Source organism: Mizuhopecten yessoensis, unplaced genomic scaffold (genome assembly GCF_002113885.1).
Source record: "Mizuhopecten yessoensis strain PY_sf001 unplaced genomic scaffold, ASM211388v2 scaffold10921, whole genome shotgun sequence".
NCBI lineage: Eukaryota > Metazoa > Mollusca > Bivalvia > Pectinida > Pectinidae > Mizuhopecten > Mizuhopecten yessoensis.
Genome location: NW_018408788.1, coordinates 1,996,395 through 2,021,590, shown reverse-complemented (window position 1 = coordinate 2,021,590; position 25,196 = coordinate 1,996,395). Strand labels below are relative to the sequence as shown.

Below are 25,196 nucleotides of genomic sequence, written 5' to 3'. Positions count from 1 at the left end.
AGCTAAAAACTAGAGAGGCTCAAGGGCATCTAATGGGACTTACAGAAATACTTACTTTTTGTTTGGTTCCCAAGAGCTCAGTAACACATATATCATACATGTCCAAACGTTTAAAATAACAACAACAATCAAAATACACAACTATAATGGTGATTAGACATCTGGAGGCTGGAACCATCCGTAATTCTTAATAGCAGTCACACGTATATATACATGTATTTACATGCGCAAGACGCAATATTCCTTGTTTGATCAATTCCATGTGCTGCATGCTACATGTGATTTAAAACTAAACATTGCGTTTCTGTCCCCAGTGTAATGCTATTTTGACCGATAAAAGACAAAAAAAGGGCAGCATGTAAGACACATGGGTTCTCCAAAATCAAGGTATGACCTGATATAATATCAACACACAAAACATCCAACCATTGATTCTCCCAGAGATTCGCATGCATACGGAAAGTTTTGTCAATGTACTGTGAACATGCAATGTTGGCCTTGCTCTATTGCTGCCATGGAATCTAAGTCTGTGGTTCGTGAATCTGGCTCTGATCAAATCGTCCGCAACCCAGTGACTCTTGTCAACAAAAAAATAAAAGTCGTTCACTGATCGGCAGTAATGTTGGAAATTTCAGCTAGAAGATATGATTTTCGAGGCTTTGCAGAGTCTCCACCACCCAGGAGAAATCAATAAATCAATTATTTTCCACGTTTCTTTCTTTCAAAAATACTAACTAATTGGAGTTCCAATGTCTGGCTGTAATGCTCTAATTGAGATCTAACGAAGGTTTTGTATAGCGGAGAGGTTTTCCAGCTATGAGTATGATCTTCACATAGGTCCAAGATTCCTGGCTTTATTTACAGCAATGTTGATATATCTCCAAGTTGAGAATGATTTTATACGACCCTGCTCCCAGTAATAGAATGTCAAATGTTTTGTCATCTATTTAACCAACAAACAAAACCAAACAATTTGGGAGTTACGGGTTCAACCTTTTGACTCCATAGTAAAATCAACACTGAAAAAGTCTTGTACCCGTCTTCTCTCCATCATCTTTTAGATAGTTCAGGTTCCATGATCAGCTTAACTGACCAATCATTTTTAGCATAATTGTGGTATTCGACCTCTTGGCTCCATTGTTAAACCACGGAATTAGATTCAAGTCTGTGGTTAAACACAGTTTAAAACGTCTTTTGTTCTGCTCATTAATTTATGCTATGAAAATTGGAAAGAATTTGGTTATACTTGACGAAAATAAAATATAGAACTGAAAGTTCATAATTCCCTGTTCAAGAAAGCTGTCATATCAATTAAATATGTAGATGGATAGACATATCTCCTCTGTCAATCACCTGTCCAAAACTTCTATACCAGTAAAATGCCATGTGGAGGTTTTTCTTAATCTCCACCAACTACAGTATTTCATTTTTGTTTTCAAGCTGTTGGTGGTCCACAAAAGCTTGTCTTTACCAAAACCATGTTTTTATAACGCAATAAAAGATGATGTTTCTGGTAAAAAGACAACAACAAGAAGTGTCATAGTTTATCTGGGGTTTGGTAATAAACCCTGCAGATTTTAATAATAACCATAGGTGGATATAATAATATTTTGTTACAATAACTATAAGTGTCATACAATCATCTGTGTATATGTCATCTGGTACTATATCAACAAGGACAGGATCATATTTATGGAATACACTAGTGGGGCAAGGATGATGCAGGCAAAACTAAACGATAACTCCTACAGGTAGACAAGACACATACAGACAAACTAATCAATAACACTGATCTTGTGAACTATTTGACATAAAGTGACCAACAATATATCTGACATGATTTCTCTCCGATCCTTTGTGACTTGTAGCATCCCTGTCCCAACAAATGTATACAATAAATCTGATCCTGCATCCGTCTCTGTTTGACCTTTAGTCATTCCCGTACATATATATATATTACCTCTCGCTGAACTTGTCACAAAACATGTAAACTTTGAGATATCTTTTGGAATGTACTATCATAAATATTTACATATACTTTTAATTTATACAATTTGGTACACATGAACTATAAATGTTATCTTAGTTTCCATGAACATCTCATAAGTTCAATTTTAACATGACTTAAAAATGTCTTACTTTTTATATATACATAAAAGGCTGCCCTGAAATAATGTATGAATATTTATCTCAGTTGATAAGCATCAGCTGACTCTGCATTAAAAATCTGATTCAATGAAAAGTTTCTTGCCTTGTGAATTTTATTTTGTTTAAATACATTTAGCTCATTCATTCTGGACAATATAAAGTTGGAATATATATCCATACCTTAAAAATGGGTTCCTGTTGATTTTCAGCAAATATTTTTTTAAATATATTAAATGCTATGATTATTTTTCCAGTATCACAAAACATTCCATGCATATTACCAGGTAATTACAAAAGATTAAAGATAAGTTGCAGAATAATAAAAACAGGTTTGCTGTTCATTTCTGATTCTAAAAGCAAGACTCATCATTTATCCATGCAAAGAAACTGCATGGCCCTGGTATGGCTTACATCGCATTGACACCCAACAAAATGCAATTAAAAGCGATTAAAATGCCTCATATCTTATAATGATTGCATTTCACTACGCCATATTTCAATTCATAACAAGAAAAAAAATGCATTATGACAAGGTATCAAAATATCGAAAGATCTGTAGGAACTCAACTCTAAGATAAAATTATATATTTTGTAGCCACATCTTTATTAATAAATTTGAGAAGAAATATTTCAATTATTCTAGTATTTATAGTTGAGTGACATTGTTAAATGTTGGTTTGATATTTAATTTTTCTATGGCATATTCTTGTAATCAAGTCGTCATATAATCCATTGAAATGCAATAACATTTGTTAGGAAACATTGAATTTTGTCATAAATGAATTCAATAATGTTACATATTTAATCATATTTCAACTAAATATTTGTAGTTTTAAATGCCATTTATCATAATTTTAAAAACTCTTTGATATGATATCACATAAATTAATGCAAGATAAAATAACAAAGAATAAGGCATATCTCTTGTTCAATGATTGAATACCTTTGATTGCAAAAGATGGGAAATAACTGGTTTTCGAATACTTCAATTACAGTTACTATAGAAACTTCATTGGAACCTTACTATTAGGGGTTGAAATAAAATTTCAAATTTGGATGTGCCCAATTTCATTATTTTTGAGACTAAAGATACTGTGAAAGATGTACAGTATGTAAATTTTATTGTGGAAATAATATAATATGCAGATGAATGTATCTTGTTATCTACATTGTTCAAACAATGGGAAGACATGGTTGATATATGTACAGATTAAGATGAATCAGAACTACAACAGGACTCATCTTTTTCAAAACACAGGGGCGTAATATTACATGTACATAATAATATATATATAAACTTTGATGAATAAACATTGCACTTGCTAAGTAATGATACGTCCCATGACATGTGTGTTGTGATTCCATGGCAACAACACCTTACGTGTCACATTCGCCGTCTGTCCAACAACTCTTAAACGAGCCGTCTGATTTTAAATACAAATTTGTCAAATGTTGCCAACTAAGCAGGTTTTCTTGGTGTTGTATGTGTTAACCAACACACTGTATTCAACTCAGATCCTTCATTGCTGATAGTCGGTTTCTTTAGGGAAATCAATGCAAAAACTGGAACAAAAGGTTCTTCAACATTTTCCATTTGACATTTCTCTGATATCCTTAACTTTTTTCTTATCAAGGAATATTCTGCGAGAACATTGACACAGTTTGGATTTTCAAAGACTTGTTGAAGACATTACACCATCTATGTAGACTTCCTAAAACCAACTGACTGCTCAAACTGTACAAAATAGTTATTTTCTTATAAAAATAGCACTTTACCATCTACAAAATGTACATCTATATCTTGGACTTAAAAATTATTCTAGCTACATCACAAAATACTGGCTCTTCAGGTCAGAAGTCGACCTTTTCTGATCCAAGAATATCATGTAATCTTCACACCCCTTTCCTAACCCACAATGGAATTGGCAACTTTTGAAGCAGACTAGTCAATTGACTCCTGGGGGAGGGGGGATGATTTTGTACATTATTTATAAAACAAAAATATAGTAACAAATCTAGTTCTTGTAAGTTTCCATGGTAACACTTTATATTACATGCATTTGAAATGAAAAATTATGAAATTGCTCTATAAGACATTTCTTGAAAGTTCTTTTCTTTGCATTATAGAAGTATCAGAGCAAAAACATTCAAAGTTTTATTCCTAAAAGCAAAATCTCAATAGATGCAATAGGTCCAGCCCATAGTTGAAAATTTTGTGTACAATGATATCTCAACAGTATAAAAATCTTCATTAAACTATGGTGCCTCATGAAAGCTTGTACTCATTAATTTCAAAATTAGATTTGTGAAAAAGTTTCAGAGATTTTCCTCAATTACACTTCAGGCAGGCCACCTCTACATTACTTAAGAAATAATCAAGATAAGTACAGTTATCTCCCCTGAATGCAATTTTAACAAAGAAATATTTTTCAATATTATACATTAATGTACAAATATCAATGTATATTTGGCACTTCTGATGACAAACAAAATCATGTACATATCAAATTTTCAGACCAAAATGAAATATTTGCCTCAATTTTATTTGTTTCATCTCAAAGGGGCTCATAGTCCCTCCAAAGTAAAATAAATCTGTAGCCACAGTTTTAATGAAAATTAACACACCATGTTCATATATAGATGTTTGAACTGTGGATTATTAACACTTTAGTTTCAATATTTATTTATTGTAAGCAAATACAGAAACTGCTAGTATAAAAATCTACTCTAAAATCTTCATAAGTTAGGTATCAAATGTTATCTGGTACAAAATATAACGAAAAATGATTTTGTTTTATCCAGTACAAAATTTCACAAACATAAAGTTATCATCGACATTTACATCATTAAGTACACTTCTTGTAATTATTGCATCATTGTGATTATTTAAATAAAAATCTTGAAATGTGGAAATAAGTAGACTTCACAAAATCTCTAAACTCATGATCATATCTGATTAAAATCCATCAATGCCTGTTTACAATCCTGTAACTCCCCTTCAGATCCAACTGTTTATGCATGTTGATGCGATTTAACCTCTGACATCTGAAGATGGGAATGATTGGTTGAAGAAAATGCATTACTACAAACACACTGAACACATTGGCCTATAGATGTATTGCTCTAAAAAACGATACTGCCCAGTTTAAAAATGATTGACTGGCTAATTTTGAAGGTAAATTACATCTAGAATGTAATACAAAAACTCTAGGCGGTACAGTGCTCTTGTCTTGTACAACTGGTTTCATAAAGCTTGCTCTGACCCAAGCCATTCAGGCCATTCAGACCTGCAAGCATTTGCAATAAAAAAAGTTCAGGTCCAAGTTAAGTCATCCCCATATTCAATCCAAAAGTTTGGCATGAAAATGCTTTAATTGTCTTATCAAAGTCAGGTTAAATTATACAAATCTTAAAAGAACACTCATCATGCTCTCCTTATTCTTGAAATGAAAGATGGAGAAATGGATATTTTTTAGTAATGGTACTGTTTATAATCTTCTCCAATCTATTAAAATATGTCACATCTTGTAAACAATATACCATCATATCAATGAAACATGTATCCAAATCAAGTGATATCACAAGGTCATGTGACGTTCATAGCCAGGTCATGTGACACCTGTCTCCATGTCATGTGACATTTATATCCAGGTCATGTGACACCTGAATCCATGTCATGTAACATCCATATCCAGGTATTGTGACATCTATCTCCATGCTATGTGACGTCCATATCCAGGTCATATGACAACTATCTCCATGTCATGTGACGTCCATATCAAGGCCATGTGACATCTGTCTCCATGTCATGTGACCGTCATATCCAGGTAATGTGACACCTGTCTCCATGTCATATGACGTCCATATCCAGGTCATGCGACACCTGTCTCCATGATGATCAATATATTCCACAAGAAATCAACAACCTGGTATAGTCACTGACACATATATTGCATAGACATGTACTTGTACACAAGGCGATTCTATGCCCTAATATAGACTTGTTCCCAGGTGTAGGTCTCTATCCAACCAAAACCACTGTAACATACGTACAGTCACGTTCAATGTAGTGCTTTATGCCACTTTGTCTTCTTTACTGGAACCTGTGAAAAGAGACAATTAGGAAATATGAAATGAAGTAAGGTAAGACTTCAAGTGGATAGTAATGATCAATCGGTAACATCACATTTTGTTATGTCTGATTTCTTTCGGTTTTATGTCCTATTAACAGCTATGGTCATTTATGGATATGCCAGCTTTAGATGGTGGAGGCAAAATGGAGAACTCTGAAACAACCACAGACCTGTGGCCAGTACCTGGTGACTGCCTCACATAGGTATCGAACCAGCTACCCAGTGGTGGAAGGCTAGTGACAGTTGGACCACATGACCCCCCAGCCACAGTTGTCCTGCCTCCTATTTTAATCAATATGTTTGAACTTATTAGTCTACTTTAATATAACTTAATGCCCCCTCCACTATGCTGCATGCACATTTTATCTTCTTATAGATACTATGGATAGTGCATTTTTAGTAACGTATCATAAATGCTATAGGAGAAAGTTGCCTAAAAAGCCACAATGTTATATACATTTCCGTTGCAGATATTTTTAAATTATTGAAAATAGAACAATATCTGAAACAGGCAACTAGATAACTATGATCTATATCACTTAAACAGCTCTTGAAATACTTGCCTGGTTCAAGGAATTCATTCCATTGGAGTTACGAATGGCAATCATGAGCTCCTCCCTGGGGTCCAGTTTTGGGGGTTCGATAATCCTGCGACCCTTGCCCTTGGGTTTTACAACCAAAGAGGATGCAGGTTTGGCATCATGGGTTGAAATCCCCTTGCCTCCTGTCTTCACACTGCCATTTTGTGGCAACGACGGTGCAGGAGGAGGAGCTGGTGGTGCTGCTGGAGGCGTGACAGGCGTAGCAACCACCTGCTGCTTTTGAGGACCCGTCTGAAGGAGCTCAACTTTGGCAGGTATTGGTTCCCGTTCAGCCTTCTGTTGTTGCAATGCAAGGAGCTGCATGCTCTGTTGCATCTTAAGCATCATCTCCTGCTGGGCCTTGAGCTGAGCCTGGAGTTGGGCCTGAAGCTGGGTAGAGCTGTCCTCTGTGTTGAGGTTCTCGGTCGATGACAGAAGTGCCTGATTCTGAACAAGCTGCTGTTGCCACTGCGAAAATTGGTTCTGAAGATCCTGCTGTTTCTGGCCTTCTCCAATCTCTTCTTCATTCACTTCAGATCCGTTCATCTCCATATCCAGGCCAGAATCGTTCACACTCAATTTGTGTTGGCTGCGCACCTGGTCATTTGATTTTTCCTGGAATAAAGCACGAGGGGAATGGGATTTCTCTACCCGCACAGATTGGATGACCTCCTCCCCTTGTCCACCTGTCTGTTGTCGCTTTGCCGGAAGATTTATCATTGATATGGATTTCTCTTCCAGGACATGTTCTTGCTCGCCCTCAGAATTAGGAGAGAAGGATAGTTCTGTGCACCTGTCTTTCACACTGATCTCGCCTCGGTCCTCGACCCCCAGGCTGTCTAGATCTATAACAGGGTTACTGAAGCCCTCATTTTCCTCCGTGTACACACGTCGGACCACAACCTCCACCTCCTCCTCCTCTTCCTCCTCCTCCTTTTTGTCTAGTTTGATCACCTCCTTACTTGCCAATGCAGAGGGTTGCTTGGTCTTCTGTGGAGGAGGCTGGACCTCCCTCTTCCTAGCACCAGAGAAATTAACATTTTGTAAGTCATCAAGAGTGAACACAAGAGCCTCGGGCTGTTTTTCTTTTGGAGGCGTTGGAGGTCGTTTGATAACTTCCACTTTTGGAGGTTGAGGAGGTTCAGCCACTGGCTTAACCTCACTAGTTCTTGGAGATTCTGGACTTTTGAGGTCCTCTACATTGAACACTAGAACTTCCTTTTGTTTCACTTCCTCATCATCACGGGCATGTCCATCAGTTAAATCATGAGGACAGGTTGACCTCATATATTCAAAAGGCGAAAAAACTTCAATTGTTTCTGTAACCTCCTCTTCATCCTTATCATTGTAATCCACTACTCCCTCCATGACAGGTTCGCTGTCCTGGAATTCAGGCGGAGCACTATCAATCATGACATTGTACGTGATCTCGGACACCTCATAGTCCTCCGACTTGCTCCTCCTTTTTTCTTCTTTTGTCATATCATCTGCCTCCCCTAAAGCCTGGTTCTCCCTCTGAGTTGGATAACTTTCCTCTGCAAGAACCATTTCCCTGGTGATAACTTCTTCCTGTGGGATGGGAACTTCCTCTTGGTTCATTTTTTCCATATCTTTGACAAACCTGGACGCCTCCTCCTTGACTTTCTTCCCATCTGAAATAGAAAGCATATTGTGTTCTGAGAAATTAGTTCTCTTCTTGGAATCAAAGGCATTTTATCACAATATAGAAGAAAGGAGTGAAGACATGTAATGTACTTGGATACCATTCTTTGAGGTAGAATTTTAATCCCCATCAGTAGTAAAACATAGTACAAAAGGTGACCGAGAAATCACCTGGCTAAAAGAATGGAACCAGGCACTTGTAGTTACAAAGATAACCAAAGTCAAAACTGATGTCATAATCGATACTGTTTCCCCGTGATAGCTCAAGGGCCGTTTGGATAAGGCAAGCTCAAAAAGTAATGCAACAAGCTGCAAGTTCATACAAAAACCTATCGGGAGCTATATGTCCACTCTTTCCCCCCATCACCTGAGCTGGTATATAGACTGATTAACAAACTGAGAGGTAAATGTTGAATACAAGGTCCAACTCTCTGTCAAGTGATTAATTCTGTCTTATCTGTAAACTTATGAAAGAGATGTTTCAGTTTTCTCTGACTAACACCCTTGTCAGAAGGACTAACTCCCTCAGGAAGAGATGTTTTAGTTTTTTTCTGACTAACTACCTTGTCAGAAGGACAAACTTCCTGAATAAAGAGATGTATGATTTTTCACTGACTAACACCCTTGTCAGAAAGAGTTAATAATAAACTCCCTAAGTAAGAGATGTTTGAGTTTTCTCTGACTAATTCCCTTGTCAGAAGGACTAAATTCCTGATTAAGGGGTGTTTTAGTTTTCTCTGACTAACTCCCTTATCAGAAGGACAAACACCCTGATTAATATTGAATAATCAATATTTTCACCACAGGATCAACAATTCCTACAGTTATTTTTAGATAATGTTTCAAGAAGTTGTTCCTAGTACTGGGACGCAAACAAAGAGAAGTTGTCAGCCGATATTCTTACGGTTTTATCCCATTGTAAAATACTGCCAAGAAATGGTCTGGTAAAAAGTAATATATTGAATACTCCCTGCCAGTGAGACAACCTACAGTCATAAGCTACACCACTGACATAGAACATGCATGACAGTTTCATCCGCCAGAGATTTCACCACAGACATCAAGGCATCTACACACTCACCAAAGATATACAATTTTCTTCTGCGAAGGTTTTATTTATTATTTCACAAAAAATGAGATTTTTGTCCATAGGTTTATCAAGTAGCGTTCCTAAGGAACGAGTTATACCAGTGATTGCATGTACTCGATAATGCTGTGAGAAATACTGATGTTACTAGATGTTTTGAAGAAGATTAAAGCGCACATCAAGATATTTTGAAGGCGATTTCGGTGACACAAAAGTTTTTGGTGAATCAAGCAATTTTGGTGATTCAAGCCTTTTTGCATTGTAAAATACTTTGATTCACTTAACATCTTAGTGGAATTTGACATTTTTAGCAATTGTTATTTTGAGAAACACAGTTTGCTTTGGAATACGACATTTTCGCAAATGTTATTTTGAGGAATTGGTTACTATGAAATATGACATTTTCGCAATTGCTATTATGAGGAATTGGTTACTATGAAATGTGACATTTTTTGTGATTTTTATTCTAGGTAAACATTAGGTTTCCCGGCAGTACCTTGTTCGTCGTTATCAGTATCGTCCTTCATAGCCTGCTCTGCCACGGCGATGGTGAGCTCAAAAGCCATATTAATGTCCTCAATAGTATTAACAGAGCTTACGCTGTTACGACTCTCAGGTCGACTGTGGACTGTAGACAGACAAGGGGAGGTAAGCGTGGTCACAAGCATAGCTATGTCAACACAACAGGAGGTATTGGGAATGTACATGTATATATTTGTGTAATATCTACACCACAGGATCAAATAAAGTAGAACCGCTTTTGTGCACACATTGATCTTTGTAAAACAAGAAAAAAGACCAACACAATTCATTTGTATATGGTTAAAAAAAAATCTTAGCTCCTATACCAGCTTCTACTGAATGATAATTAAAAGTTCCATTTTTAAAAAAAAAAAAAAAAGATCAAAGAAAATTTTGAATATTCAAGATTAACTTGACTTACCATTAAATTCAAAATCAGTCTCTTTTTCAAAAAAGTAACTGTATGACTTCATAATTATATATTTGGGTTCTGACACTCTATCTGATTTCCTATACTGTAGATTTAATTGAACATGCAAGCCAATATGTATAATATATCACATATTGGGTGAATATATATATTTATTTCAATATATATCATGTTATCTGCAGGTTGCAGTGCTGAGATTTACATAAATTAATTTAGAATCAAGTTCATAATTCTGCCAAAACTATCAGAAGTATAGTTCTTCTCATCATGTGAAACTTTTTGGGAGAATTCTTTTTTTTTTGTAAATTCTCGATTACAAATGAATTCATTTCGAAAACTAATTTATGTGAATCTCAGTAGGAATAAAGGCACCTTAGATAATCCTTGTGGCCAGTAGTAACCTATCACCCTTGATCCAAAAAAGCAGTTGAGCCCACATCTATGTCATGCAGATGATAGGTTCCAGGATGCTAGGACATTTGGACACATATGTTCAAAGTATTGTTAGCTTAAATTAAAAATTTGGAACAAAATTAAGATCTTTTAAAAAGAAATCCATTTCTGTTGAAGATCTCAAACTAAGCAGATATCTGAAATTTACTTTTCTTTAAATGATTTATTTTGAAAATTTCACATTTAAGGATAACAGTTTCATTTTTTCTTCGTCTAATTTTCCGCATAAATATTTGCTTTAAAGAGTTATTAAGCTAACAAGGCTTTGCCACAAAACAGTAGAACTGTGTAACACCCTACAAATTCTTCAATGTAGCAATCTCCATGTATTATATTTCCACAAAATATATTTTTCCAAATTAAAATAACGGTATTTATGAAGTATTATTTTTTTCACATGGATAGGGTTTTCTCTAAAACTGGATGTTCACTATTTAGGTTCTTTTGTAGTAACTAAAATTATGAAATTAATGATCTAATGTTGATCAAGTAAATTTGGGCATTTAACTCATTCACCCCCGAAATTTCATAATAAACTTTTCCAACCTTTGAATTGAAAGTCTTCAGGGGTGATTGAGTTAACAAAGTTCTACTGCTTGTAAACACCTGGTAATTCATATATATATGTTCATGCAATTGGACATTTTAAATTACGCAACATAATACAATGTTTGTATACATCAGGTTCAAGTCCAGTCTAAACTGACTCCATGGCTAATGTGTCGTTTTCTTGTCAGTTTAAATAGACATCAGATTATATTTCATGCTCAATTTGCAAATTTTGAAGTCAGAAGGGAGGTAACTCTTACAGGCTTCAATTTGAAATTGACCATCCAATAGTACAGATATAAATCCACAACCAATAAATACTCTGTACCAACAGGGTAATACAATATTTAACATGCAGTTAATTCTGTTATGGCTGGAAAATTAATTACAGTGGAATCCAATTCATTCAGACATTTTTAGTTGATATATAAATTTCTAGAAAATCAAATTTAATGATCAATAAAGCAAAAATTATCACAAATATGGAAATTATTCTTCAGTATTTTGAGTACATAGAAATTATGGACACCACTGTACTTTCAGATCCAGCAAAAACAAGTAATATTTTTCAGCAAATCAATAAAAAAAGGAATTGTAAAATGTAATCTGTATATGGATTGTGTAATGATGCTGATCCCAATTTTGTTTTCAGACTGAAGGAATAACAAACTAAGGATTTCACATTTACCTTCTAACTCTACTGAATGACTTATAAAATATATATTTGTAAACATTTCAACATACAAAAGTCATGAAAGTAGATGTAATCTATTGCAATTAAAACTTCAAGAGGAAAGTTCAAATTAGTTCTGGGCATCACACAACAAATATTATGTTAGGAGTAAAAAAAAATGAAAAAAAAATGAAAAATCAATTAATGTGTTATGATGTCTATTTAGCTGTGTGTATTAATAGACTAGGTTAAATATTCGTATTAATACAGATGAGATATTGATGTTAATGCATTAGTAGCACTTAGGAATGTTAATGACTATTAATTATGTCAAAGCAGCTATGCTAATAATCATAAGTACTCTCCGTGTCATTATAAGGTGTTGTGGCCAAATCTTGACAAGTTTCTAAGATATCTTCAAACTTCAAAAAAAAGCTAATTTTGTTGAAAATTATATGGGTTTCTTGGCTATTTCTTCTCAAAACATCGGAAAAATTATCTCAATTTTATATCAGAAGAATTCCAAACTTTGCACACAAAAGAAATTTTCAATCTCATAAGAAAATTAAGGTCCTTTTATGAACTCGATTTGACATAGCAACGGATTGATTATCCAGAAAAATTCTGTTAAAACGTGGATAAGGCTATTTTCCTTACATAATACTGGAAATTTGTACTAGAAATAATACTGGAAATTTATTGTACAAGTTTCAGATATATAAATGTCTTTATTTGTACAAGCCCTTCTTTATACAGGATTAAATTAGGGGCAACAATCAATGATGCAGAGATTTACCAATGAATACCTTCATTGTGATTAAGTGACTGTCCCTCTCCAGGTCAACGAGTTAAACCACAGATGTCATTCAGTGCACTTGTCATTGTGTGTGTGTTAATAAGTGCAGGAGCTAGCACAGGTGAATTAGGAGCTTGCATTAGAGGGGCAACATACTGAGATGGAAGCCTTGCAATGGGGGAGGGAGGCATCATTTGGGGGGTTGGATGGGTGAGGTTAGTATAGGCAGCATTTNTGGGGGGCATTAGGGGGAGGGGGGGGGGAGTATAGGCAGCGTTCCGAGGTGGACATGGGAAACATGAATTTAGACCGAGTCAGCTGTACAATGGAAACTTTTTGTAAGAGGGTGTTCTCCAAGACAAATAGGAAATATACGAAATTTAAATAAATCCAGTAATCGGTGGTAAGACGCACATGCAGTGAAGTGTTGTTGGGGATTTTTTGGAGGAGGGATCCTGCTGTGTTTGAGAGGGACCAGTTTCTGGGGGAAATAGAAATTGGGGTACTGTGACAAATAATTTCAAATGTATCAGGGTTTGAAAATTAATAAACCCGATCCATCCCGTCAAAAATTTCAGTGAAAAGCATTAGGATTGAATTGTTATATCTTCATAAAGTCCAGAGTTTTAGTTCTCATACAGTTTTCAGAGTTTGTATCATTCGTGCTTTTGTCTTCAAACGTTTGAAATTTCTAAAATTTTCATCAAGCCTTGATACTTACATTTTTTAATTATGTTTTACTTTTCGATATGATTTTAGGATTTATGATAATATGTTAAGGTGAATAACACCCCATATGATTAAAATAACTGACAGATAGCTTCAATGAGTTCAAAATTACAAGTTGTGGTTTAAAGTAAGACACTGTTTTTTTACCAAGGAAAAATTAACATTTTATAAAACTTAAATATATGGAAACTGTATAGTTGGTTCTGAATGGTAGTACTGTGACAGACAAGTATCAAACTGTAATTAAACATGCTGAAGTAAACAGGAATACGTTCCAGTGACCCAACCCATAGAAGCCTCTATACGGTTCAGTGACTTCGCAACTATACCTACGACCTTCGATTCACAAAGGTCCAGCATCCCACCCCAAACATAGACAGCGTTGAAGGTTCCACACATCAAACAAGGCTAACAGGAGTGTTTAAAGTGGTGAAACACACTTATTAAGTTGTTAAAAAAGTCACACCTATTTAACACGAAAAATGTGGGAAATAAAAAACAGAGTGAAGATATAGTGAGAAACTTTGTGCTGTCAATCTTAACAAAAAGACTGCATATATATCAAAGACAAGGTCAGTATGCTCTCTACGCCCGGGCGACTATTACACGGTTCTCAAAATACCTCACAGGCACAAGTGTGTCGTAAGGTATTGTACACATATTTACTCATTCAAGCAAAGAAATGTTTGTTAATATAAAGTTGTGTTTTTTTTCTTCTAAGCTATAGTGAAATGCACTCTACTGAAACAAATGTTTTAGAGGTATATAAAACTGAGCTATGACTAAACTTGTATAGTTATATCTACAGGGATTCTTGAAAATTTATTCACAAATAATGAGATCTTACATGTGACAAATTTAAAAAAAAAAAAACAGGTCTGGTTTGAGAGGGATGCTAATGTAATATTCAGCTTAAAAAGATGAGAATCAATATGATTGTACTCTAACCAAACTGGGAAATCTGACAAGAGCAGCGTATCAAAAACACAAAATTCTGATGAAAAGACACCAGTGTAAAAATACTGCATAATGTAGTTTGTAGAACTATTATTTTCTGGCAACTAAAAGACAAAAACAAATAAAAAGTCACTATGTTGAACATTATATACATAGTTCGTCCCAAAATGTGACTAAGAATATTTTGCAGAACCCTGATTTTCAGAAGTTTTCGACTTTCCACAGGCTACTTACTGCTGACAGGAGAGCTTTCTGGGCCTTCGGAACCACTGTCGTCACTGGTTTCCACACCAACGTCGACCATGTCCACTCGGGAACCAATAAAAATATTATAATCTACAGTTTCCGAGTCTGCAGGTGGAGGTTCCATAGGAGGGGGAGGAGCTACAAATGAACATGGCCGCTGATTTTTGATTGGCTGCTCTAATTCAATATCCTCCGTTTTGATGGAGTCGTTTTCCACCATCATCATTCGTGGACTCTCAAGGCCTCGGTCGAACTCTGCCATCACCTCAGCTACTGCTAAAGCATCCTCGTCTTCTGTAAAAGAAAATGGATCAAAATAAATAAATCATATGACCAATTCCCAAAAAACAATTTACATTTACAATTTATCTACAATGGTTTATATCACAAACAGACCATTATAATACAGTTCTTGTAAACTGGAATCCAAAAATAAAAATAAATTTATAACTGATTATCTGTTCGACATCTTTCAAGAAGTGGGGATATATGAATCTGTTACCAGATAAAGAAAACCTAACTTAATCAAATCAGAACTTTTAAACAAGATTTTTTTTGTTTTAATTATCGCCCTTTTGAGAAGATATTTTTCCTGATATATCAACAATCCTTCGTATACATAGCCTCAAAGAGAAGCTATTTGTAAAACATTTTTTTTTAATTATGATTTGAAAAACTGCACACTTTGAAATTCTTATCGTAAAAATTGGATACCACGTAGATATTAGTTAATTAAAAAGCTTCCAAAATATTGCATTGCGAAACTTCTTTAAGGAGCAATCATAATGGTTGTAATCATCGCTCGGGCTATTGACCAGAATCGTCTCTTATATAGTCAAGACCACAAGAAAATGCAGTTTTAAGGTTGGGCTGATTGAATCCCCAATAACATTCATGTCTGGATATTATACTAATCCCCTTAATAATTCTAATCAGATCAATAGTGCTTATGTATTATAAGTAATGTATTATACATATTTTTTGTGAATATCATATTTCATAAACAATTAAGGCACTTCACCTAGTCAAAAAAGCATAAAAGTGCAGTTTCAACCTTTTCATCCCTATAAAACTTTAGTAGACTCTACTTTGCATTGATCTTGTAAAGTCCATTATGGTTTACAGTGGTGAAAGGGTTATTTAAGGTTAAGGGATCAATCCCTACCAATAGGTAAGTCTGTAGACAGGTAAGTCTTCCTAATAATGCTTCGGAGTAATACGCATCAAATATGTGCACGCATTATTTATCATGCTATGTCTCAATCTCTCATTTAAGCCGAGGAATGTTACAGAGTGACAAGACCAGGAAAGCTTACAGCAGCAAACCAGGCAACAAGTACTGCAAAACATCAATATGTATCACTCACATGTGACCGACAGGTGGTAGGTCTTACATTGTATTACCAGGTAGATCTGTCTCTGTCGACAGACACTTGCTTAAGTCTACTTTGCCGTATTTGACCAAATAAACACATCTGTCCCTTAAAATAAAAACCTTCAAATTATTTTTATTTCTAAGGTCTTCTTTGATTAAGTTTCATTTAAGGTTACACGTTACCATTACACCTGTTTTATATGCTAGAGTTGTCTCCCTTGATATAAAAAGAAATCGCCATGGTATTTGTTAGGTTAAATACGTTGTTACTTATCAATATCAATATTACACTAAAGTGAGTCTATTCAAAAGGTCACCTCTAATAAGCCATCACCTGTGTCAAGATTCAACTTTATGAACTTCCCAAAAATGGTTTCATAACACAAGTTGACAGCAGGTTGAAATATATATCTGGACTGAAATAAAAGAAAGCCCTATACAACATGCAACGAGATATCATCAAGATTTGGGACTTGAACAAGTCTAGATATTGATAACTGGCTCAGTGTACACTTTCAAGGTAACTGCATTGACATCAAAAGTTTGATATGAGCTTTTTAACACCTCTTTGACTGCCAGGAGCTGGTTGTTTGAAATGAATATCAATTTAGAGGTTATTACAGCTTATATTAAGTACCAATTATACCCTCATTAGTTGGTTTAATTGAATAAATATCATGATAAAGGATGATAAATGAAGGAACAAGACATTGCTTACCTGTGGTGAGTTCGTGGTCGTTGGTGCGAGGTGACCCTGAGGTCTTTTCTGTTGCTGGGGGACTGGAGGGGGGAGGGTCTGTGGCAGTTACTACTGTGATGGCCACGGTTGGCTGAGGTGGTACTGATTGGGAGTTTGCTACAGGTGAGGGGTGATCAGATGAGGATGGAGGGATGGCAGCTGTGTATAGCAAGCAAAGAAAAAAGTGCAGTCAAATCCTGCTGGCAAATTTACACAACCAAGCTACAGCGTAAATCGGTTACCTTATCTATCCTGCAATAAGCCCAGGGGCTTCTTTAAAGGGCTTATTGCAGGATAATGAAATAGCATTTGTTGGCATTTCTACCTAATTGCAATATATATGGATAGGCTTATTACCAGGCGTGGGCTTATTGCAGAATAAATACACAAATCTGGCTATTGTATACAATTTTCTTTTCCCTATAGCAGAAGCTTGTACATTATTTTAGTGGATATATTATTATAACATCATTTAATTATAATATAAAAATGTGTCTGTGCTATTTTGATTGCAGAAATGTATGTAGTTCACTCATTTATCCCTGAAATTTCATAATGAACTATTCCAACCTTTGAATTGGAAGAGTTCAAATGTGTCATCAGGGTTGAATAAGTTAATAGCAAAGTGATAAGTGTATGAAACATAAAGTAGTGCTTTTCTAATAACAAATACAAGTTACTTGTGATAGTGGAAACCTGATTAATCTTCAGTTATCAAAAACATAACGCATCCTGAAACCAGGGGTCTAATTGTCTTTATATCAATTAACAGATATTTTGAAGGGTCATTTATTTGAATAATCTTGCTAGCTACTGCCCCAGATTTCTAAAAATATCATGACTACATTATAGCTGCATTAGTTCTATATTAGAACCTGATGATTGATTATGCATGTTCATATAATTTTGCTAACATGTACTTTATGCCAGGTGACTTGAAAATATCTGTTCCGTAATTTATCGATTTGGAATGTTTCCAGATGACAAATATGAAATCTAAAATTTTATGATCTTCTAATGTGACAGTTCAAATCCTGAAAATCATGTTGAGTGAAGAAAAAACTAAAAACTAAATAAACTAACAGCGGAGAGTTTACTGAATGCCGGAGTATTTGAGCTAAATTGCCGTAAATGTTGTTTTTGTGAACCTACAACTATTTACAAAAAGACCCTGAAAGTTTCACCTCATAAAAATGTCAATTTAACTCCGAAACCAGGCTCCTATACTCGCACTTACATCCTCGTAAAACGTTCGGCCACTTAACAATGATAGCCTCTGGCCACTTGTTAAAGGTGAGATTTTTCAACTAAAGTACACACCGAAGTCTTTATTCTAAAAGCATTATCAACTTAATGATCAAAATTAACAATGACTTTTCTTTCAGTATATGTCTAGAAACAAAATTGAAGCTATTCATACCTAGCACAGGGCTGTGGCACAGATCCCAACCCTATGGACTATGTAAATGTGTATTCTGTATCATGTAAATACATTATATTGTAATACGAACATACACACACACCATAGTGTCGGCGGAAAAAGTGCCACACCCATGTGGATATAGGAATTTTCTTTAAGATCATTGGAAGATGTTTGAATATACATTGTTAAATTTAAATTTTAAGACATTCCTCAAATAAAAAATATTTGTAAAATATATGTATGCCCTGCTGGTTCTAACTTTGACGAAAACTCAAAGTCAGTAAAGCAAAAAATAAAGGCCACAGTGACCTACATTTGATATGTAATTATAGAACTTCTGAAGATTTATGCAAATATGAAGTTTGATGAACTCCCAAGGTTGAATTCATAAAGTATGACAAAGGTGAAAATCTATTAATATGTCTCCTCTCATAAAACTCCAGCAAATTGCTTCAAATTTTCAAGCATCTGATTATGCAGTATGGATATCGTCAACAAAAACGAAATTAAAAATTATCTTTTAATGAAGGATTTTGCCTATTAGTTTACACAGTTCTCACATTAGTTGGTACAACCAGGGAATAGATACTGACAATGTTTATAATTAATTTGGTAGATATGCAGAAGGCATTCATACCAGACATCAAGGCTAGCTTATCACTATACAGGTGAAAGGTATCACACATCTTTTATAAACACATCTGATACATATTTATATGTTTTCGAGGAAGATATCTACTTACATATCTGTTATATCAATATCAGGATTTTGATAAGTTTTAGCTGTATGTGGGCCTCAATAAGGGATACACGTTTATATGATGTTTGAGTTCCAGTAGCGGATACAAGTCGGCGAAGGATGTTTATGTAGTTAATATTTAGTTGTATTTTCGTAACTTTTGCAAATCATAGAAAATAGAAACCTAATAGCTACTGTATATGGTTGTTTATATGTCACACTAAACTAGATGCAACATCCAGAACAACAGCTAATACACTGCCCAAGTGCTTAAGAAACCTTCAGTCAACTCTTTGCTATCTAAAATGAATACACACAGGTCTAAAAGCAGTTTTTCCAATATCTAGCATGAAGATTTAAATTCCTTCACAAAAAGAAGTAAACAGCAAGAGAACCTCCAGATGTGTGACTCACAGTTAAGGATGTTTTGTATATTCCATCTATCTTGGGTCATTGTGTGCAAAAATTTAGTTCCATTAAGCCAAGTGTTAGAGTGCATATGGACATAGTGAAGTTGTATAAACACACAGGGAAATAACTCTTTCAAAGCAGGGGGGATAACTCTTGTATGCAAGAGAAATACCTCTGGCAATATTGTAATTTTTGCACTCTTACCTGTTGGAGGTGGTGGAGGGGCAGCTTTTCGTTTCTTCCCTTGAGATTTTTTCTTTTGTTCATCACGTTCAAGGGACCTAGCCCGAGGAGGCCCCTTCTTTTCTTCCTTGTGTAATGGCAGTGTCTGGCTGGCCCCAACCTCCATTGTTTGTGCTGGGTGTGGTTTTCGTCGAGGCGGAGATATATCCCGTATTCCACTATCCCCATTCATTTGTTCCCCACTATCTATTGACGTAGTGTCTATAATTATTTGTAAGTTTTCGTCTATACGTCCCGCGTCGGGCGACTCCGCCCCACTTAGTGTTAACTCGTGGTATCCACTTGAATCTGAACTGTTCCGCGAATGTAATTTTTGTGCTAATTGTTCTGTGCGATTTTTTTCAGACGTTGCCGACATTGAATTTGATGCCTCATTTTCATTGACACTAGGCAACCTATCTGACATCACAGCCTCTTTTTCAATGTTTTGTTTCTCAACACTGATTTCTACCTGTACAGTTTTTGCAGGGGGCTGATTTTGAGGTGGAGGTGGCGCTGGTGCCTTTCGTTTTTTCGTACGTGGTGGAGGAATTACTTTTTCCTTTACTGTCTGATTATTTGTCTTTGGCTTGGGTTCTGGTAAAACCTCAACCTGAGATACCATCAGTGACTTGGGCCGCGTGTCGATGTCAATGGCAGGGGAGGAGGTATACATGGTGCGTGGTCGAGCCACCTGCTGATCGGACTTTCTGCGTAGAGGAGGGCTACCACCAGATATCGGAGCTGGGGGTGGCCCCCGGTCTACTTCCATATGTGCCGCCTGCTAGAAACGAAAGAAAAGAATCAATCATCATGCATTCTTTACGGCCCAGTGACATGGCTGTAATGTAGGAGCAAAAAATGTGATCGACACAAAACCAATTATATTAAAATATTTTGTTATGTAAAACTAAAACAAAAGATCTGTTGAGAATAGTAAAAATACAATTTTAATAAGAAAATTCTATTGTTACAAATGTGGTAAAAATGAAATGGCTTAAGATTGAGATTCAAACCCTAAGAACTCTGGACTCAAGATAAACATTCTACAAATTCATTTAACTATAGGTCAAATCCAACTATATATATATAGTCCCAGTCAAGCTTTACAATACATGGAAGATATCCATTGAGTGCCAAGGTCCTGTGAGTCACACAAACCATACCATCTACAGAAACACTTACCAAGTTGAACTTTTTGTCTTTCTTTAAGAACGAGAAGAAACCCTTCTTTTTCTTGCCCTCCCCCGCCATGGGCATGTATGATGGAGATGGGTCTAATCTCACAGACTGACTTCGGCCCACCGATAGATCTGGCATTGATTTAGCACTGTCCATTGTCACTGCTAAACACAAAACAAAGACATAAGCTAAGTACACACACATGGGAGAAAACTCTGAAATATTTCTTCAGAAAATTTTCCTTGGTATCCATAATCCATTCTACATCATTTCAATGACGAATAAAGATTCATAATGTATTTTTTATTAAGGAAAAAACACAATGAAATGGATTTCTGTAAAATTTGACACCTGTACAAATCAGAATAGATTTATATGTGCATTGAACCTGTGCAATCAGAACACCTGTACAAACAGGACCATTGATTAGGTCAAAATAACAAATTTCTGAGTATTATAACTGTGCAATCTGAAACCTATCCAAACCAGACCATCAATTAGGTCCCAATGTATACATTTCTATGTGAATTGTATAATCTGGATAACTGTATAAACAGAAGCTTCAACTATGTCAAACTGTATACATTTCCATGTAAACTGAACCTGTATAATCTGTGATGTATAAAGTGAAGCTTCAACTAGGTAGGTCAAACTGTATACATTTCCATGCAAACTGAACCTGTATAATCTGGAAAACTGAACGAAAAATGTCTCCAGTCCAGAAAATTGAAAACAATCCTACTAGTTTATAGCTGAAGGGACCTGGGTGACTGCGAGAGTGACACATAGGAAGGATGTGGAGACAGAAATCTTGGGGCTAAATATAATGACCAGAGGTGTTGGGTCTGTTGTCAAGGACAAGACGACATTACAGTGACACAAAGATCTCTTGTTTGTCCAGTATGTTCAACACAGGCCGTTAAGTTTATCTACGGTAATGACGTCAGCGAAATAGACAGACAAATTAGGGATACCTATCTTAGGGTCGCTGGCGGATGTACTGGCACCCATAATAGCACATACCCTATTTACCCAGCAGGGGAGATAAAATAGCTTGCAGTTTCATCAAAAGATTGACAAGCGTAATATTCAACACTAAACATTGGAGTGAATCTGAGGACATGGATCAAATTTCTTATTGCATATATACAATATATAAAATATCAATTAAAATGAAGTACGAAGGTTAACAAATGCCAAAATTCATCTATTTATTATGCTAGGCCTTATATCATGTTTGAAATGTATGCTCATATTACTTCAAAATGAAAACTTAATATTTCAGACTGTATACATTATGATTTACACAATATCAATCTGTTCTGCAAAGTCATGAAGTCTTTATTGCAAGTTTGATTTTTTTTTTTTTAACTTCTATCAAAAATAGTAATATTGGCACATTTATTTTGAATACGTATATAGCAATTACCATTTTTATCCTGCAATAAACTCACAGGCCAATTACATAATTTCGGACTGAAAGAGCACACTGGAATATCTGTACTGTAACAGATGGGCTAGTTTATCCAGCATTGGCTTATTGCTGGATAGATTTAGGGGAATAAGGGAACAATGGAACTGTCATATCAAACTGCATGATAGTTTGATGATGGTGATGCATTAGAATATTTCAGGAATATTGTTTGTAATGTGAAATACAGACATTTGAATACCACAAATACATGTATGTTACAAGTAGGGAATACTAATTCTGTAAATTCACTTCTTGAATGACATTTTGTAATGTTCATGACTGTATGAATGTAAGATGGTTACATACATTTTTCATGTAGTAAGTAAGTAGGCTTTACTGAATTTTATATGTATGTTACTGTCTTGCATTNCCTGCCTCCTTATAGTATACAACAATACGGTTAAAAATTGGTATGAGGCTTTCACTTGGCATTTCATTCTGTTTCATTTCCTTATCAGAGTACAACACTTCCTGTCTATGTGCTGCAAATCTGTACCTAATACCTTAACACTAATTACCGCAAACAAACCTGATGCTAAGAAATGCTTTTGAAGTCGCAGACCACTGAAATTTTCCAATAAACTTGATGTTTAACACTAAAATTCATGTAATGAAAATAAAAATTCTTTTAGAGCAACATCAAATCGCTCGGAACATTTCAAGCTGGCTACACATGTTTTGTTTGTAGAAGGTAATATTACTAGGTAAAGAGACGACCATCAGTGTAAGTCTTTGGTCGACTCATCCGACTTCAGACATCAAACACAATACGCCTGTATAACAATCAACCTGCTTCACCCAGATCTATACACAACAAAGCAGCAGATTATTTTAACAAGCTCTCCGATCCACAAGTTCCTGGAGATTCACGCTAATTATTACCAGACCCAGAAGAAAACATCCCACTGTATACCCTACTGGAGGTTCCGTTTACACGTTTCAGGTGCGGCCGTTATGAAATACCTGGGGCTGTGATGCCTACATGTAGCTACATACAAGTTACATTGAGACCTTATTCGTTGATCTTTTAATTCTGAAAAAAGGTTCTGAAAAAAAAACTTTTTTTTTGGCACCATGCATATTCTAAATATTAATTGGTGTCTACAAAACAAAATTTCGCAGACGAGGTTTACATAACTCTTAAATGTTTTACATCAATACCTGTGAGGCTCAACACTTGTATATTATTTCGAACAGCAGTCATGTCAGGATTTGAAGCTTAATTGTGAATATATCCCCATATATCACATCAGCTGCTTCAAATAAATGTGCATACACCTATGGTTAAATTATATGCTACCACATTTTTCCTGAGATAAGCCCACGCTCAGTAATAAACCAGCCCACTTATTATGAGATACATCGGTAACAGATATCAGTGTAGTAATCTGGCAACATTATATAAAATCTTGTATATATGAAGGATCTAATTCAAGGATAAGTCCTATAGCTTTGGATATAGATTTAGCCTGTTTTTAAAGGATTAGGCCCTCAGGGATTTTCACAGGTAAAAGACATTACTTAATATTGTATCAATGTATAAAATCACTAGGTAACACGTTACACCAGAAACACTTTCTAGATTTCTAGGGGGCAAATTCTTTATTCATGGGGTTACATGTAAACAATCTATCATAGATTTAAGAAAAAAATTACCTTCCATTTACTCTTAGGTAACCTGTTTTAGATAAGTTATACGTGTGTATGCATGTATGTTAACACATTTGCCAAGAATTTTGAAATTTAATTCAGAAAGAATGACATAATTTATTCACATTTTCTGATCACTATATACCTGCAGTCATCTGTAATCTGTTATATTGGTTTATAATGCACCTTCCGTAATGTTAAAAATATACAAAAGTTGGTTTAAAATTTATATCGCCCCAATAATGTAACAAGCTCAAGGCTGCTTCAGAATCATCATGTCTATAATATTATATATATCAGAAAAACATGAAAAGTCCTTATGATGGTTAAATATAAAAAACAAATACAAAGAGTTTCTTAGTACCTCCCTAGCGCTTTCACCTCTTTAGAGGTTCATCAGGGGAACTGATAATCAGTGAAAGTAACCTAGGTACATTTATAGGTATAAGAAACTCTTTGTATTCGTTTTTATATTATATATATATACCTCAAGTTTTTTTGTTTTTTTAAACAGACACAACAGACAAAGCGATAAACAGAAAATATTTAGCACAATCTATGAATAAAAAATACCAGATTGTTTTTTTTGCAAATCTCTTTCTCATTAGAGACAGTTATACCAAACCTATCAAATTTTACACGCACTTAACATGTTAAGAAATTTTCAAAACGATAATATTTAGGCTGAATTGATACACACAAAACAATAAAATGTTGTGTTAATCTGGTACTTTAACACTATATGGGGGCATTGGAGTGAAAATTGCCAACTCCAGCCCAGCACTGGATGCTATTTAATCAGCGAGGCTGTACGTATACGTATACCAGTAGGCTGAAACTACTACACAGGTTTAGACTAAAAGTGAGTTTAATTCTGTAACAAATGCAAAGGCAATTATGTTAGAAGAATAAATTTGCATATACAATTGGATATTCTCCCAAAAATATCTTAATTTGCATTTTCCCCTGTAAAAGTTAATTAATGCAGCAATTTAACAGATGAATTGACTTTCCA

At 35.1% G+C, this 25,196-nt stretch overlaps 1 protein-coding gene across 15 annotated transcripts in view; it reads right to left on the bottom strand.

Moving 5' to 3' along the window:
- Positions 1-1,537: 1,537 nt before the first annotated feature.
- Positions 1,538-25,196, bottom strand: part of LOC110463716 (titin-like) — a 116,583-nt gene continuing 92,924 nt past the window's right edge. For 13 of the 15 annotated variants that reach the window (XM_021518521.1, XM_021518522.1, XM_021518526.1 and 10 more), the window contains 7 exons: positions 21,061-21,221; positions 19,858-20,659; positions 17,060-17,239; positions 14,955-15,260; positions 10,108-10,239; positions 6,845-8,514; positions 1,538-6,251 (listed from right to left, as the gene is read on the bottom strand). In XM_021518521.1, the coding sequence (XP_021374196.1) occupies positions 6,210-6,251; positions 6,845-8,514; positions 10,108-10,239; positions 14,955-15,260; positions 17,060-17,239; positions 19,858-20,659; positions 21,061-21,221 (3,293 nt within the window). In that variant the 3' untranslated portion in view covers positions 1,538-6,209. The remainder of the gene's footprint in view (positions 6,252-6,844; positions 8,515-10,107; positions 10,240-14,954; positions 15,261-17,059; positions 17,240-19,857; positions 20,660-21,060; positions 21,222-25,196) is intronic. The other 2 variants (XM_021518532.1, XM_021518533.1) reach the window with 2 other exon arrangements.